Source organism: Condylura cristata, unplaced genomic scaffold, assembly GCF_000260355.1.
Source record: "Condylura cristata isolate star-nosed mole 26May11 unplaced genomic scaffold, ConCri1.0 scaffold00023, whole genome shotgun sequence".
NCBI classification, from domain to species: Eukaryota; Metazoa; Chordata; class Mammalia; order Eulipotyphla; family Talpidae; genus Condylura; species Condylura cristata.
In genome coordinates this window covers 32,575,418-32,587,595 of record NW_004567124.1, presented here as the reverse complement: position 1 = coordinate 32,587,595, position 12,178 = coordinate 32,575,418, and the positions used below count along the sequence as shown (strand labels likewise).

The window sequence follows — 12,178 nt, the reverse complement described above, 5'->3', positions numbered from 1 at the left end:
ACTTTGACTGGAGGCAGTACCGTGACCTGCTTGTGCCTGGAGTGAATTTGGAGGTCTGGATGAGGAAATTGGAGGCTTGCGAAGGTCTCTGAAAGAAATTCAAAAGGAAGAAATGAAGCCAAAATTGTTCTCCATATTTTGTCTCAGGTTTATCTTGTGAAGAGAATGGTGCCTGCAGAAGCTCTTCTCTCACACAGGGCTGCCATATGGTTAGATGGCCAAAGAACAGCATGGACACCTGGGTCTATGTGGCCACAAAATAGAATGCCCAATATTTGTTTAGACAAAAGGAAAAAACTCCCTCTGGTAAATAGTACAATATCTGGCTCTGGGGAATTGATAACATCTTTATTGGTGGAAAAGATGCTCCTCTCCAGGACGGAGTGTGGTAAAGTTCTGGTGTATTTCCAGACCCAGGATCCAGAAGGCCAGGCTGCTTCAGGGGGGCCAGCGTGGTTGCAGTGACTGCCAGGATTTGGCACTGGTTGTGAAAGGAAAGAGTAAGAACATTGCTCAGGTGTAGGCACAGGAAAAGACCACAGTACAGAACCACACGATAGCTGCGTCATGAATACTGATGAGCTTGTAAAGCAGTAGTCTAGAAGCCAGCTGAACTGATCACTCCTGTTAACAGGTGACCCTGACTTACATCCTCCCACTTTTCACTGGTCTATATGAGCAGTTGCATAGACACATATTCCCCACACCCCGTAATGGGTTTCCACATTGGGGGAAGGTCTCAACCAGTCCCCTGTTGCTCCCCACAGGTTAGACAAAAGTTTTCTGAGCCATTGCTCTCATGCCCAGTGTGCCTCCTCCTGTGAAGAGCCAAAATTCCATCTCTTTAGTTCAATGACAAACTCTAGTGGCGTCAGGCGACTTGGTCGTTGACAAGAATCACTCAACATGGCAGCAGTTGTGACTTGTCTGGCAACAGTCCTCAGGGGCTCAAAAATGGCAGATGTCCTTTTTTTGAAATAAACCACGATCAGCTGGCCCCGCCTCAGTGGAAGCCTATGATGGTCATTCTTTTTATGAAGGGGAGTTGCAAACTTCTCAGGGGAGCTTGCTGTTGCCTTGCCAATACAACTTCTCTTCCACTTTTTTCTTTTTCCATCGGCAGAGGAGCAGCATCTTAAAAGTCTTCCTGAAGGTTCTGTTGCAGAGAGCGTAGCAAATGGGGTTAACGGTACTATTGACGTAGCACAACCAGTAGCCCAAGTGCCACAGGGTGACTGGGACACACTTGTCGCAGAAGGTGGAAACCAGGACCATGATGTTGTAAGGGGTCCAAGTGAGGATGAAGGCCAGGAGGATAGCACTCAGGGTCTGGGCTGCCTTCCTCTCTTTGACAAGAACCATCCTCTTGCGCTTGGTCATTTGGTGGCTGAGGTTGTGAAGGCCTTTGGTGGAAGGGTCCTTGGAAACTGGGAAGGAGCAGGGCATGATTTTCACCTTGCGGCAGCTGTTGTTGGTCTCCTGGGTCCCGTCAGCTTTTACCACCAGTCGGAACTTGTAGGCCACACATTTCTGATTCTTGGGTCTATGAGCAGCAGCTGGAGACAGGAAGTATTTGGGGGCATCATAGTCATTTTTCTCAGCTTGACTTTTCACCAAAGTTTCCTTGGTTTCTTCAGCACTGAATTCTTCCCTGGGGTCTTCCTTGGCCTGATTCTTGTAGACCACTTGGAAGACAGGGTCACTGGTGGACCTGTCCTCATCCTCAGAGGATGGGTAGCTGCCACAGGTGGTGAGCTGCTCATCTTTAGCCCACTCAGTGCTTGGGCCAGTGTCTTGGGCTGGCTTTGCAGGGGTGGAGGTGCTCCTGCGGGAGGACGACCAGGAGGCCTCGTCCCTCTCCCTCTGGGCCAGCATGGGGCGTGGGCAGCTGAGGCAGGACCTGAGGAGGGCCTTGTGAGTGGGCTTTCTCTTCTCTGCGTCAGCCACAGAGTCAGAGCCCTGGAGGTCAGCCAGGTCCTTGGTTCGCTTTTCTGTTTCCCGGTAGATTCTGCAGTAGAGGATCGTCATGACAGAAACTGGGATGTAGAAGGCAGCAATGGCAGTGCCAAAGGTGATGGTGGGCTCGGAGAGGAACTGGATCTGACATTCGTCCGGTGGTACCGTCCGCTCTCCGACTAAGTACTGCCAGCAGAGGATTGCTGGAGCCCAGAGGATGAAGGAGATCAGCCAGGCCAAGCCAATCATAAAGCCAGCCCTTTTGGGGGTCCGCTTGGCCCGATATGTCAGAGGTCTTGTGATAGAAAAGTAACGGTCGAAGCTGATCACCAGAAGGTTCATGACTGAAGCATTGCTGGCCACGTAGTCCAGTGCAAGCCAAAGGTCACAAGCCAGGCTCCCAAGAGCCCAGCGCCCCATGAGGATGTAGGTGGTGTACAGGTTCATAGAGAAGATCCCAATGATGAGATCTGCACAGGCTAAGCTGAGCAAGTAGTAGTTGTTTACTGTCTTCAGCTGACTATTGACTTTAAAGGAGATCATGACTAAGATGTTGCCCACAATGGTGATCAGGCTTACCACAGCCGTCACAGAGGCGATGGTGATGACTTCCCACAAGCCATGGCGTTCCAAAGGCTGGTGATTTACTGGCGTGCTGTTGACAGGAGTTGCATTGTGGTAAGATTCCCCATCCATCCTGGTGCGAGGATTTACATCAGAAGTAAATCTTATGTTCTAGATTGTTCTCTTTTGATCTCACCTATTCTCACACAGCATCTGGAAGAGAGGTGAAACACATTAGTTTGCTCACCAGCATTGTTGAGTCAGCAACACCACACTGACAATCGGGAGTCATGGAGCAGGCTGCACAGTGCAGGATGCTGCTGAACAAGCTAGATCCTGGCCTTTTTTTTTTTTTTTTTTAAATGAATACAAGAGCTGGGGTGTAGGTCAGGGGTGGGGGATGGAGGGTGAGAGGATTCACTACACAGAGTGGGGAGCAGAACAGGCAGATTGACTGAAATCCACTGCTCAGGGGAGCAGTGGCGAGATAGGAGAGGCCTGAGATTTAACCTTTTTTGCCACCAGGCAGGCCTTTTTATTGATAGAACAATCATACAGCTTCAGTTATGTAGGGTAGGGGGACAAGGAGGAAAAGATAGGTGAAACCTTAAAGAACGTGTTTTGTCATGTAGACTTTGGGAGGACATGAGTCTGCTGACCAGATGATTTTTATCTGCTTGAAGACCAAATGTTTTAATTGAAACCATATTCTGGGCCCCAGCCATGATTCTGATCTTACTAACAAGGAATTCTACTGATCAGCTTCTGGGGTCCCTTGTTATACATCGGTCCTCGGCACACACGGTGATCTCTTTCATACCTCGTGGTGCATAGCTTTCCCAGAGTCTCGATCAAGCTTTCTGCTCTTGGTTGATTTGGCTCCTATGGCTGATTGACTAATTTGTGAATGGCAGTTCTGACCTTTGTATAGGAATGCAGAACTGCAGGTAACAAGGCATGGCAACCCAACAAGCCCCTCGAGTCTAGTAGACCCACAGAGCATGAATTCCTTTTCCATTCATGGGACATCATCTCCTACAGTATCTTAAATGTGCACTCATAGGCATTCACAACAAGGTACTGAAAATTCAAGTTTTGACTTTTTTTTAGCTTGAGCATAATTTTTGTTTATTTCTAAAATTTTATACACATTAAATTATTACTTTAATTTGTTTACCTGACTATATGGTGGTATAGTTCACAACTGATACTTAAACAATGAGCATTTCTTTTTAAAATAACCTAATTCTTATTTGCTCTCAACTTGAACACACTTGTAGGAATCTGTATATCTGTAGCAGAGATATTTGATGTTCTCAAATTAAGAAGACAGCAGAGAATATTAGATAATTAGAAAAACTAGGTTCTAATTTTCCCTTACTGTACAACTTAATCGCATAAGTAAAATGTATTTCCTTAACGTCTCTTTACTTATCTTACCATTAGTACTTAATCCTAGACTTCTTTTTTGTTTTTTTTTATAATAATATAATAGTTTATTTTTACATCATTTTGTGCCTTTTCCCATCTTAGTTGTAATCCCCTTGGGCATGTTTTGACATTTTTATAAAGGCTCCTCCCTTTGCCTTTTGTTACAAATGCCTGAGATTCTTTCTTGTACATGAAGCTGCTGCCCTCTTGTGGTTCCAATAGGCAATTAGGAAAAAATGCCTGGAATAGGCGTCTTTTCAGAGAACAAGAAACTTTTTTTTTTTTTAGATTTATTTATGAATACAGAACAAGAGTACAAGCAAGAGGTGCGGGGGTGGTGAAGGGTTCACCAGACACAGAGTGGGGAGCAGAACAGGTAGATCGATGAAGTCACTGCTGAGGGGAGCAGCAGGCAGGTAGGAAGAGGTCTGCCACGCCTTTTGGATCACCTCCGGGGCAGGCGGGGATCGTACTGCACTGAAGCCGCGGTGGCTGCTGCTGGCTTGCAGTGCTGCGCCCCAACCCTCTGCGGCAACAGGGAGGGCTCACAAAAAACTTTTTTAAAGTTCTGGTAGCTAGTCTCTCACGCCCTGGGGGAAAAGACAAGTTAATTCTACTCTGTGATCCAATTACTAGACATTGAGTTTAAATATAAATGTAATTGCTAAATATTGAGGGACTGTTGTGAGCCAAGACTGTGCCCCATTACTTCTTCCTGCCAAGGCTTGGATTTGGATCAAAGCTGGCTTCCATCCAGAGAGTTCAAAATTTGCTCCCGCTGAAGATGATAACCCTCTCTCTCCATTCTTGAATTGTCTGTGGTGAAATATTTTAGCATTTGTCCGAATATAAAGTAATTGGCTCCTTGTGAAGGTTCAAGCAATGTCAGAAGGTGTAACTTTGAAGACAAAAATCTCTAAATCTATCTTGCAGAGGTTAGCAATAGGCAACTTACTGCTACTTTCATAGTTCTCCCAATGCATGAACTAACATTAAATTGAATGCTAAATAGTAAATTAAATGTTAGCTTATTATTTATTTTTATTATTCGTTTATTAATATATTTATCAAATGGGGTTTATTTAATTTTCAAAGGGCTGATTTTTATTGTGGTATACTTAATTGACAGATAACATTTTTAATGGGAGAATTGTTAACATTGCCTTAACAAGTTATCACAGGCATCTGTTGTATCAATCTTCTGACTCAGAACTATGCTTTTCACTTTAATGATTGCACTTTATCCATTAATGGATATACTGCTGTTAAACCAATTTCCGTTGACCAATTTGAACTTTTAAAAATAAAGGGAAACTTTCCTTTTCTAGATTAAGAATCTATGCCTGTGATAGATTTTGGTGGATACTAAAGGGTAAATGTTAACAGATAAGTCTCCCTCCCACTTTTGATCTCTAAGCTATCAATCCCTCTTTCCAGAGGTAACCCCTATTATCATTTATCTTTCTTCCCAGAGATTTAATATGCACAAACAATATATATTTGATATTAAAAAATACTATTTTCATTGCAGAATTCCAGATACTGTCATGATAGTGAAGGGAGGAGTGTCTTTCTGGTGACCCTGTGGGCAATACCTGCTCTGCCTGTTGGCCAGTGTCCACACTTGATAACCGGGATTGACGTAACAATGGGAAATTTGTGAAGGGCCATAATTTTTCTTTAACTTTGATTTGCATATTCAGCTGTACTTTATGTTGGGGTTTAGGTGATGAGGTATGGTGTGTGGGGTTTTTCTGTGAAAGAATTCAGCAGATGTTCCTACTCATCAGTACAAGGAGAGCAAGGAAAGAGAGGCACTGAATAAACAGGCAGGCAGTCTTAAAAGCCATGGACTGCATTTTGCCAGGGCAAGCAGTATTCTTTTATGTCCTCTGTGGAGTTACTGGAAATTATTGCCACGGGGTCAGATTGGGTTGGTCTTCTAAGATCATTCTCTCTGTCCCCTCCTCTGGTTGATAATCTTTTCTGATCTCCCATCCCACACCCCTAATTCTTGTAAACTTCCATAGTCACCTTTACTTTTATTTTTATTTTTTTATTTTTAAAGATTTATTTATTTATGCATAAAGAACTGGGGGTACAGGCTAGAGGTGCAGGGGTGGTGAGAGGATTCACCAGAGACAGAGGTGGGAGCAGAATAGGCAGATCAATGAAATACACTGCTGAGGGGAGCAGCGGGCAGGTCAGGAGAGGTCTGTCATGCCATGTGGGTCTCCTCCGGGGCAGGGGATTGAACTCATGCTGATGTGGCTTTAGCTTATTAGTGCTGTGCTTGAACCCACTACACCACCAGGGAGGGTGTATGTATGCATACCAGAACTGGGGTACAGGCCAGAGGTGAGAGGACTCATCAGAGGCAGAGTGGGGAAATACATTGGTGAGGGTAGCAGTGAGTGGTCTCTGTGCCCTGTGAGTCACCTCCCTGGGTGGGGATGGAACTCCCTGCAGTGGCTGCAGATAGCTTCCTAGTGCTGCACTTTAACCCTTTGCGCCACCGGCAGGTGGAGAGGGCATAGCTAGCTGTAGTCTTAAGATTCATTAATCATCCCTTCCCCTACCTCTGGTGTTTGTCCTATTGAGACTTTTCATCTTAAAATTTTCTACTCTTAAGATAGTCCATCATTTTGTGTTTTTCTAATATTTATATACAATATAGAGTTGATTTAACAATATTATCTTGTACCAAAAAAACAGGTTCTCCTGACCTCCTGATCTTGTACTTAAGGAATGCAGTCCTGTTGACTCATGAGATATCCATCTCTCAGTCCCTTCTCACTTCTGCTTCTATCACCCTAGTCCCAGTCCAAAAGCTGGCTAAGTGAACCCCCAGGACACCAGGTCACTAAACAGAGACTCCCTCACACCTAAATGGGCCAAAGTAACTCTAGACCCTATAGTTCTCTGGGTGAAAGTCATCACAGACTGTCTTTACAGTTGTCAGATCTAAGCTACACAAGAGGGAATCCACTGAAATTCCTTCCTTTCTCATTCCTTCTTTCCTTCCTTCCCCTAATATTTACTGATGTCTAGTATGTGAAACATTCTAATACTGGGGAAACCTGGAACAAGACACTAGTGGGACTATGGATTAAAAAACAGGCAATAGCCATTTGGGAATGAGGTAAGACCACCTAATCCAGCTGACACGTTGGGGGAACACGACTGGAGGAAAGATGTCTAGGCCGAGATTTGAGGAGTGAATGGATTTTACAAGCCTACAGGGGGTTTCTGGCCTGGGCAAATCGTGTTTCAGCTCTGGTAAGGGAGAGCTTGTTTGTAAACCAGAGGCACAAGAGACACTTGAGACTGGAGGGGTTGGGGTAGAGGGTGGGTGGAACGGAAAAGGACTAGAAGGGAAAATTTGCCTTCTGGAAAGGTGTGCCATCTTTTTTCAGACTTCAACAACAGGGTGTTGAAGCATTAACCCAGAGAGGGGTAATAAAATAAGCTGACTGCTTGCTGAATTTTTCTAGTCAAGTTTTCAAAATAGAAATATGTGGCGTTTGGGAAGCATTTTTCCAGTTAATTTTACTAGAAGGGAGTGAGCAATTTATGAAAGACCCTGGGAGTTTGGGTGTGCACATTATTCTGTGAGTGTGTGTGCTTGATGTAGGGCTTGTCCTCTAATTTGTGTCCTTATTTGCAAAAATAAGGAAATTGGACTAAAAAGCTAAGATATCTACTTTTCTATGAAATACTGTATTGGCTAATTTTCATATGTCACTTTGGCTAGACCAAGGTCCCCAGTTTGGTCAAATACCAGTGTAGATATTGTGTAAAGGCAAAGATGTGATCAATATCTAAATCAGTAGAGTATTCTCCATGACGTGGGTGGGGCTTGCCGGATCAGTTGGAAGTCTTAAGGAAAAAGACTGATGTCCCCAGAAGAAAGAATTCTGTCTTCAGACTGCCCAGTGTGCTCTGCACTTTTCGGACTTGCTAGCCCCACAGCTGTCCCCAATTCCTCAAATCCATCTCTCTCGCTCACAGAAATGGAATAAACACTGATAAATGGAAAAGAAGATCATTTATAGTGGCAGCATCATAAAACCTAGTTCTGATACTGTGTGACTTTAGACATGGTACTTAAACCTCTCTAGGTTTCAGAATTTTAAAATTTAAAACGGGTTAAGGAGAGCCCTTGCCTTACAGAATTGTTTTATGGGCTACATGAAGTATTCCACATTGGCTACTTCCTATAGTGCCTAGCACAGGAATGTCCACTACCAAGTAGCCATCTGGCAAGAAGGCGGTGAGAAAGACTGCCTCCTGGGCGCCCAGGGCTGAAACTGCATCTCTTAAGATGGAACAAAACAATGATGATAACCTTTGTGAACTTGTACTGGCTGTTCTTGATGTTTCTGGGTGCTAGTGTTACTTTTCCCTTTGCTTTTAGTAGTTGGATGCTTACCTTGCAACGTCCCCAAGCAGGGCAGGTTCATTGTTGATTAGGGCAGATGGAAAGAGACTTTTGGAGCCTTTGGTCTCTCTGACATGCCTTTATTGCTGAAACGGGGCTGAACTCACAAGCCCACCAGTGGGCAGGCAGCAACTGAAGCCTCTCAGCCCTGGTGAATCTCCCCTTCATCCCTCCCTTCTCCACCCAGGTGTCTGTCTTTATCTATGTGCACGCCCCACACTCTCCTTTCTCTACCCTGGCGCCTGTAATCTGAGGCTCGCTTGCCCTGTGCTCAGGCGCCCAGCGCTTTTTGCACTAACATATTATCAGGTGTGGGTAATGAAACTGGGTGGCAAGCAAGGCCGCAGGCGGCCGCTATAGAGGCTGGCAGCGGGATGCAAAAAGAACCTTCGTACCCCATGTTCCTTACAGTGCTCTGCCTCTGGAAGTATAACGGATTGTGCCTAGCCACCTTGAAAATAAACTTGAAATGAGCCAAGGCTCTTGTCTTCCTCAAAGTCTTTTAATTAGCACAGGAATATTTCAGGGTGATTAAAAAAATTTCTATGATCAAAGCAGTTGAGAAAATACCAGATTATTATATCCAGTTCTTAAAGATTCAAGGGACATGAAACCAGCGAAGGCTGATGGTTCCTGCAGGAAAGGACACTTTACCTTGGTTAATCCCAGAAGTGGCGTGGTATATCCAACTGCTCTTTAGAGGAGCACCTGTTAGCACCCTGTGGCATCCATGGATGGCATATGAGAAATGCACTTCAGTGGAAAACATACTGAACCAAGAATACTGATTCTCATTTCAGCTACAATTAAGCGATTTGAGACAAGACTCTGGGCCTGACTTTTCCCATATATAAAGTTGGGATCAGAATTTATTTTAGTTTATCCTTTAAAATGCTTCCAGGTTTTTCTTACAGACTAACAATGGGAAACATTGGATATTAATTTTAGATGTCAACCTTTCTCGGTTCTAGTTTGAAGCCAAGTAGCCTCTCTGGAAGTAGTGTAATGAAAGCAGCTCTTGGCTAACTTTGAATCAATTTTCCCATTTCTTTAAACTTGTGTAACAATATCTGCTCTACCTCCCTTAGAGAGATGTTTTGAGAATCTGTTCCACCCCCCAACCCCCAACAAGTGAGATCCTATAGGGAAACCACCATGTCCAAAGACAATGTGTTTGGGATTTTAACTATTAAAAAATGAAGGCTTAGGGCCCTCCCTGGTGGTGCAGTGGGTTGGGACGCAGCACTGCAAACTAGCCACTGACGATTCAGTGCCAGTTCGATCCCTGGCCCCAGAGGTGATCCACAGGGTGCAGCAGACCTCTCCTGACCCACCCGCTGCTCCCCTCAACAGTGCATTTCATTGATCTGCCTGTTCTGCTCCCCTCTCTATCTCTGGTGAATCCTCTTACTGCCCCTGGACCTCTGGCCTGTACCCTAGTTTTATACGCATAAATAAATAAATCTTTTAAAAATGAAGGGTTTAGGGCCCTCCCTGGTGGCGCAGCGGGTTAAAGCACAGCACTAAGAAGCAAAAGCCACTTGCGCATGAGTTCGATCCCCGCCTGCCCCTGAGGTGACCACATGATGTGGCAGACCTCTTCTGACCCGCCCGCTGCTCCCCTCAGCAGTGTACTTCGTAGATCTGCCTGTTCTGCTCCCCACTCTGTCTCTGGTGAAGCCTCTCGCTGCCCCTGAACCTCTGACCTGTACCCCACTTCTGTATGTGCAAAGTAAATAAATCTTTAAAAAAAAATGAAGGGTTTAGGGAAAGTAGATTGCATCATAGGTGTTTCATTAGCATCATCTGGGAACTTTTGACAAGTAATAATGTCTGAGCCCCACTCCAAGTCTGTTAACTCAGGATCTACAATATGTGGGAGTGAGAGGCCTGGGGTCCTCACGTGCAGCCAAGGTGGGAAACAAATGACCTCCTGAGGTACTTGCTACTCAAGGCGCAGTCAGCAGATGGTCAGTATCGGCATAATGAAGACGCCCTCCGACTAGAATCAGTGCTGCTCAAAATTTAACACACTTCTAAATGACCTGGATGGCCTTGTTAGATTAGGGATAGGTGGTGCTTACAGTTTCACAGTAAAAAGCTGCTGAGTGTTCGCAGTGCTGCTAAGCCATGAACCATACTTTGAATAGGAAGACTGAGGATAATTTCTGAACTCCCTAGAAAAAAGGAACTGCAGTTTACAAAGATGCAGCTGAAGTAGGAATTTCCCACTTGAGATGTGCAGTAACATTTGAATCCTCAGCCTTCAAAGGAATTTTGGGTTCTTTTTGTTTTTTCTTTTTAAAACAATTTCTCCTGTTTGAAATTAATACATATTGTTTTCTAGTTTTGCTTCCCTTGAAGAAAATATTTTCATTTTTTTGGTCTCATGTTTTGAAAGGATGATTTCCCCCCCCCCCCAACCTGCTGGAAAAGGACATCTTTTATACTGATGAAGGCATTTGAGATGTGAGGTAGATTCAATGATTTGAAGGATTGATTTTGTGGATGGTAGTAAAATGTGTGGCAGTATAGTCTTCCACAGTTAGCTTTTTGAATCATTTGAAGTTTTTTGAGTAATAAATTGTGCTTATGGAGGGCTAATTTACTGTCTTTTTGGGTTGTGGAGGCAAATGTAGTGGTTGTCTGGAAGTATTCTGCAGAGTTCTTATTTGATTATTGAAATTTTAGAAGTTTCCCCTTCTTTTTTAAAATCACACTAACAAGAATATGTTTATTCAGGTGCCAGCATCAGCAGAGCACACATAATCTGCCCAGGTTATTTATCACTGAACAGAAGACAAACATTCTAGAATAACAATGTCATTGTTTCTATCCCTCCCAGAATGTTTCTTTCTTCTTTGTAGTCAGTAAGTTACAAAGAAGTGAAACAACATAAACCAAAAAAGGTAACAGTATTAAATGAATTCCTTTCCTTGTCCAGAAGCTTTGCTACTTCTGAGACTCCGTAAAATGAGTTTAGATAGATCTTTCCTCAGCCCTCCCTGGTGGCACAAGGGGTTAAAGTGCAGCACTATGGTGCTTGCTTCAGCAGCACATATACTAAAATTGGAACATACAGAGGAGATTAGCCTGGCCCCTGCACAGGGATGACATGCAAATTTGTTAAGTGTTCTGTATTTAAAAAAAAAAAAAAAGTGCAGCACTATGAAGCTATCTGCAGTCACTGCAGCACTAGTTTGATCCCTGGCCAGGGAGCTGATCCACATGGCACAGCAGACCTCTCCTGTCTCCCCCACTGCCGCCCTCAGCAGTGTACTTTGTCCGTCTGCTGGTTCTGTTCCCCATTCTGTCTTTGGTGAATCCTCTCACGCCCCGGATCTCTGGCCTGTACCACAGTTCCGGCATGCATAAATAAAAAAAAATCTTACAAAAAAAAATCTTATCTGTGAGAAGCTTTATGCCTGAACCTTGTATGCTTCCTTGTTTCTATAGCAACCACAGTGGAAAACTTCAATGGCATCTACAATGCAGTGATATCAGCAATCATCATTACAATCATATAGAGTATTCACAAGCAGCTCTTACACCACTTTACTTTTCAAGGACAAACCAAGAGAAAAATAGGATTAAATACACATGGTAACAGGGTTAGACATCAGGAAGCACTTCCAAAAAAAGAATGTATAAATGAGAGGTTATGGGATTTGTTTGTTTTGTTTCTATTCTTTTAAAGACTTATTTATGCATACAGAACTGCACTACAGGCCAGAGGTGTAAGGGTGGTGAGAGGATTCACCAGAGACAGAGTGGGGAGCAGAACAG

At 44.0% G+C, this 12,178-nt stretch overlaps 1 protein-coding gene across 1 annotated transcript; it reads right to left on the bottom strand.

Annotated features, from left to right (window-relative positions):
* Positions 1–1,056: 1,056 nt before the first annotated feature.
* Positions 1,057–2,723, bottom strand: CHRM5 (cholinergic receptor, muscarinic 5). Its single transcript, XM_004687951.2, has one exon. It carries the CDS (start codon positions 2,650–2,652, stop codon positions 1,057–1,059), a length of 1,596 nt encoding a protein of 531 aa, XP_004688008.1. The 5' UTR covers positions 2,653–2,723.
* Between the last annotated feature and the right edge of the window lie 9,455 nt (positions 2,724–12,178).

What these genes read in the sequence shown, in the direction of transcription:
- CHRM5 (XM_004687951.2), bottom strand. Translation starts at nt 2,652, where the DNA reads ATGGATGGGGAATCTTACCACAATGCAACTCCTGTCAACAGCACGCCA.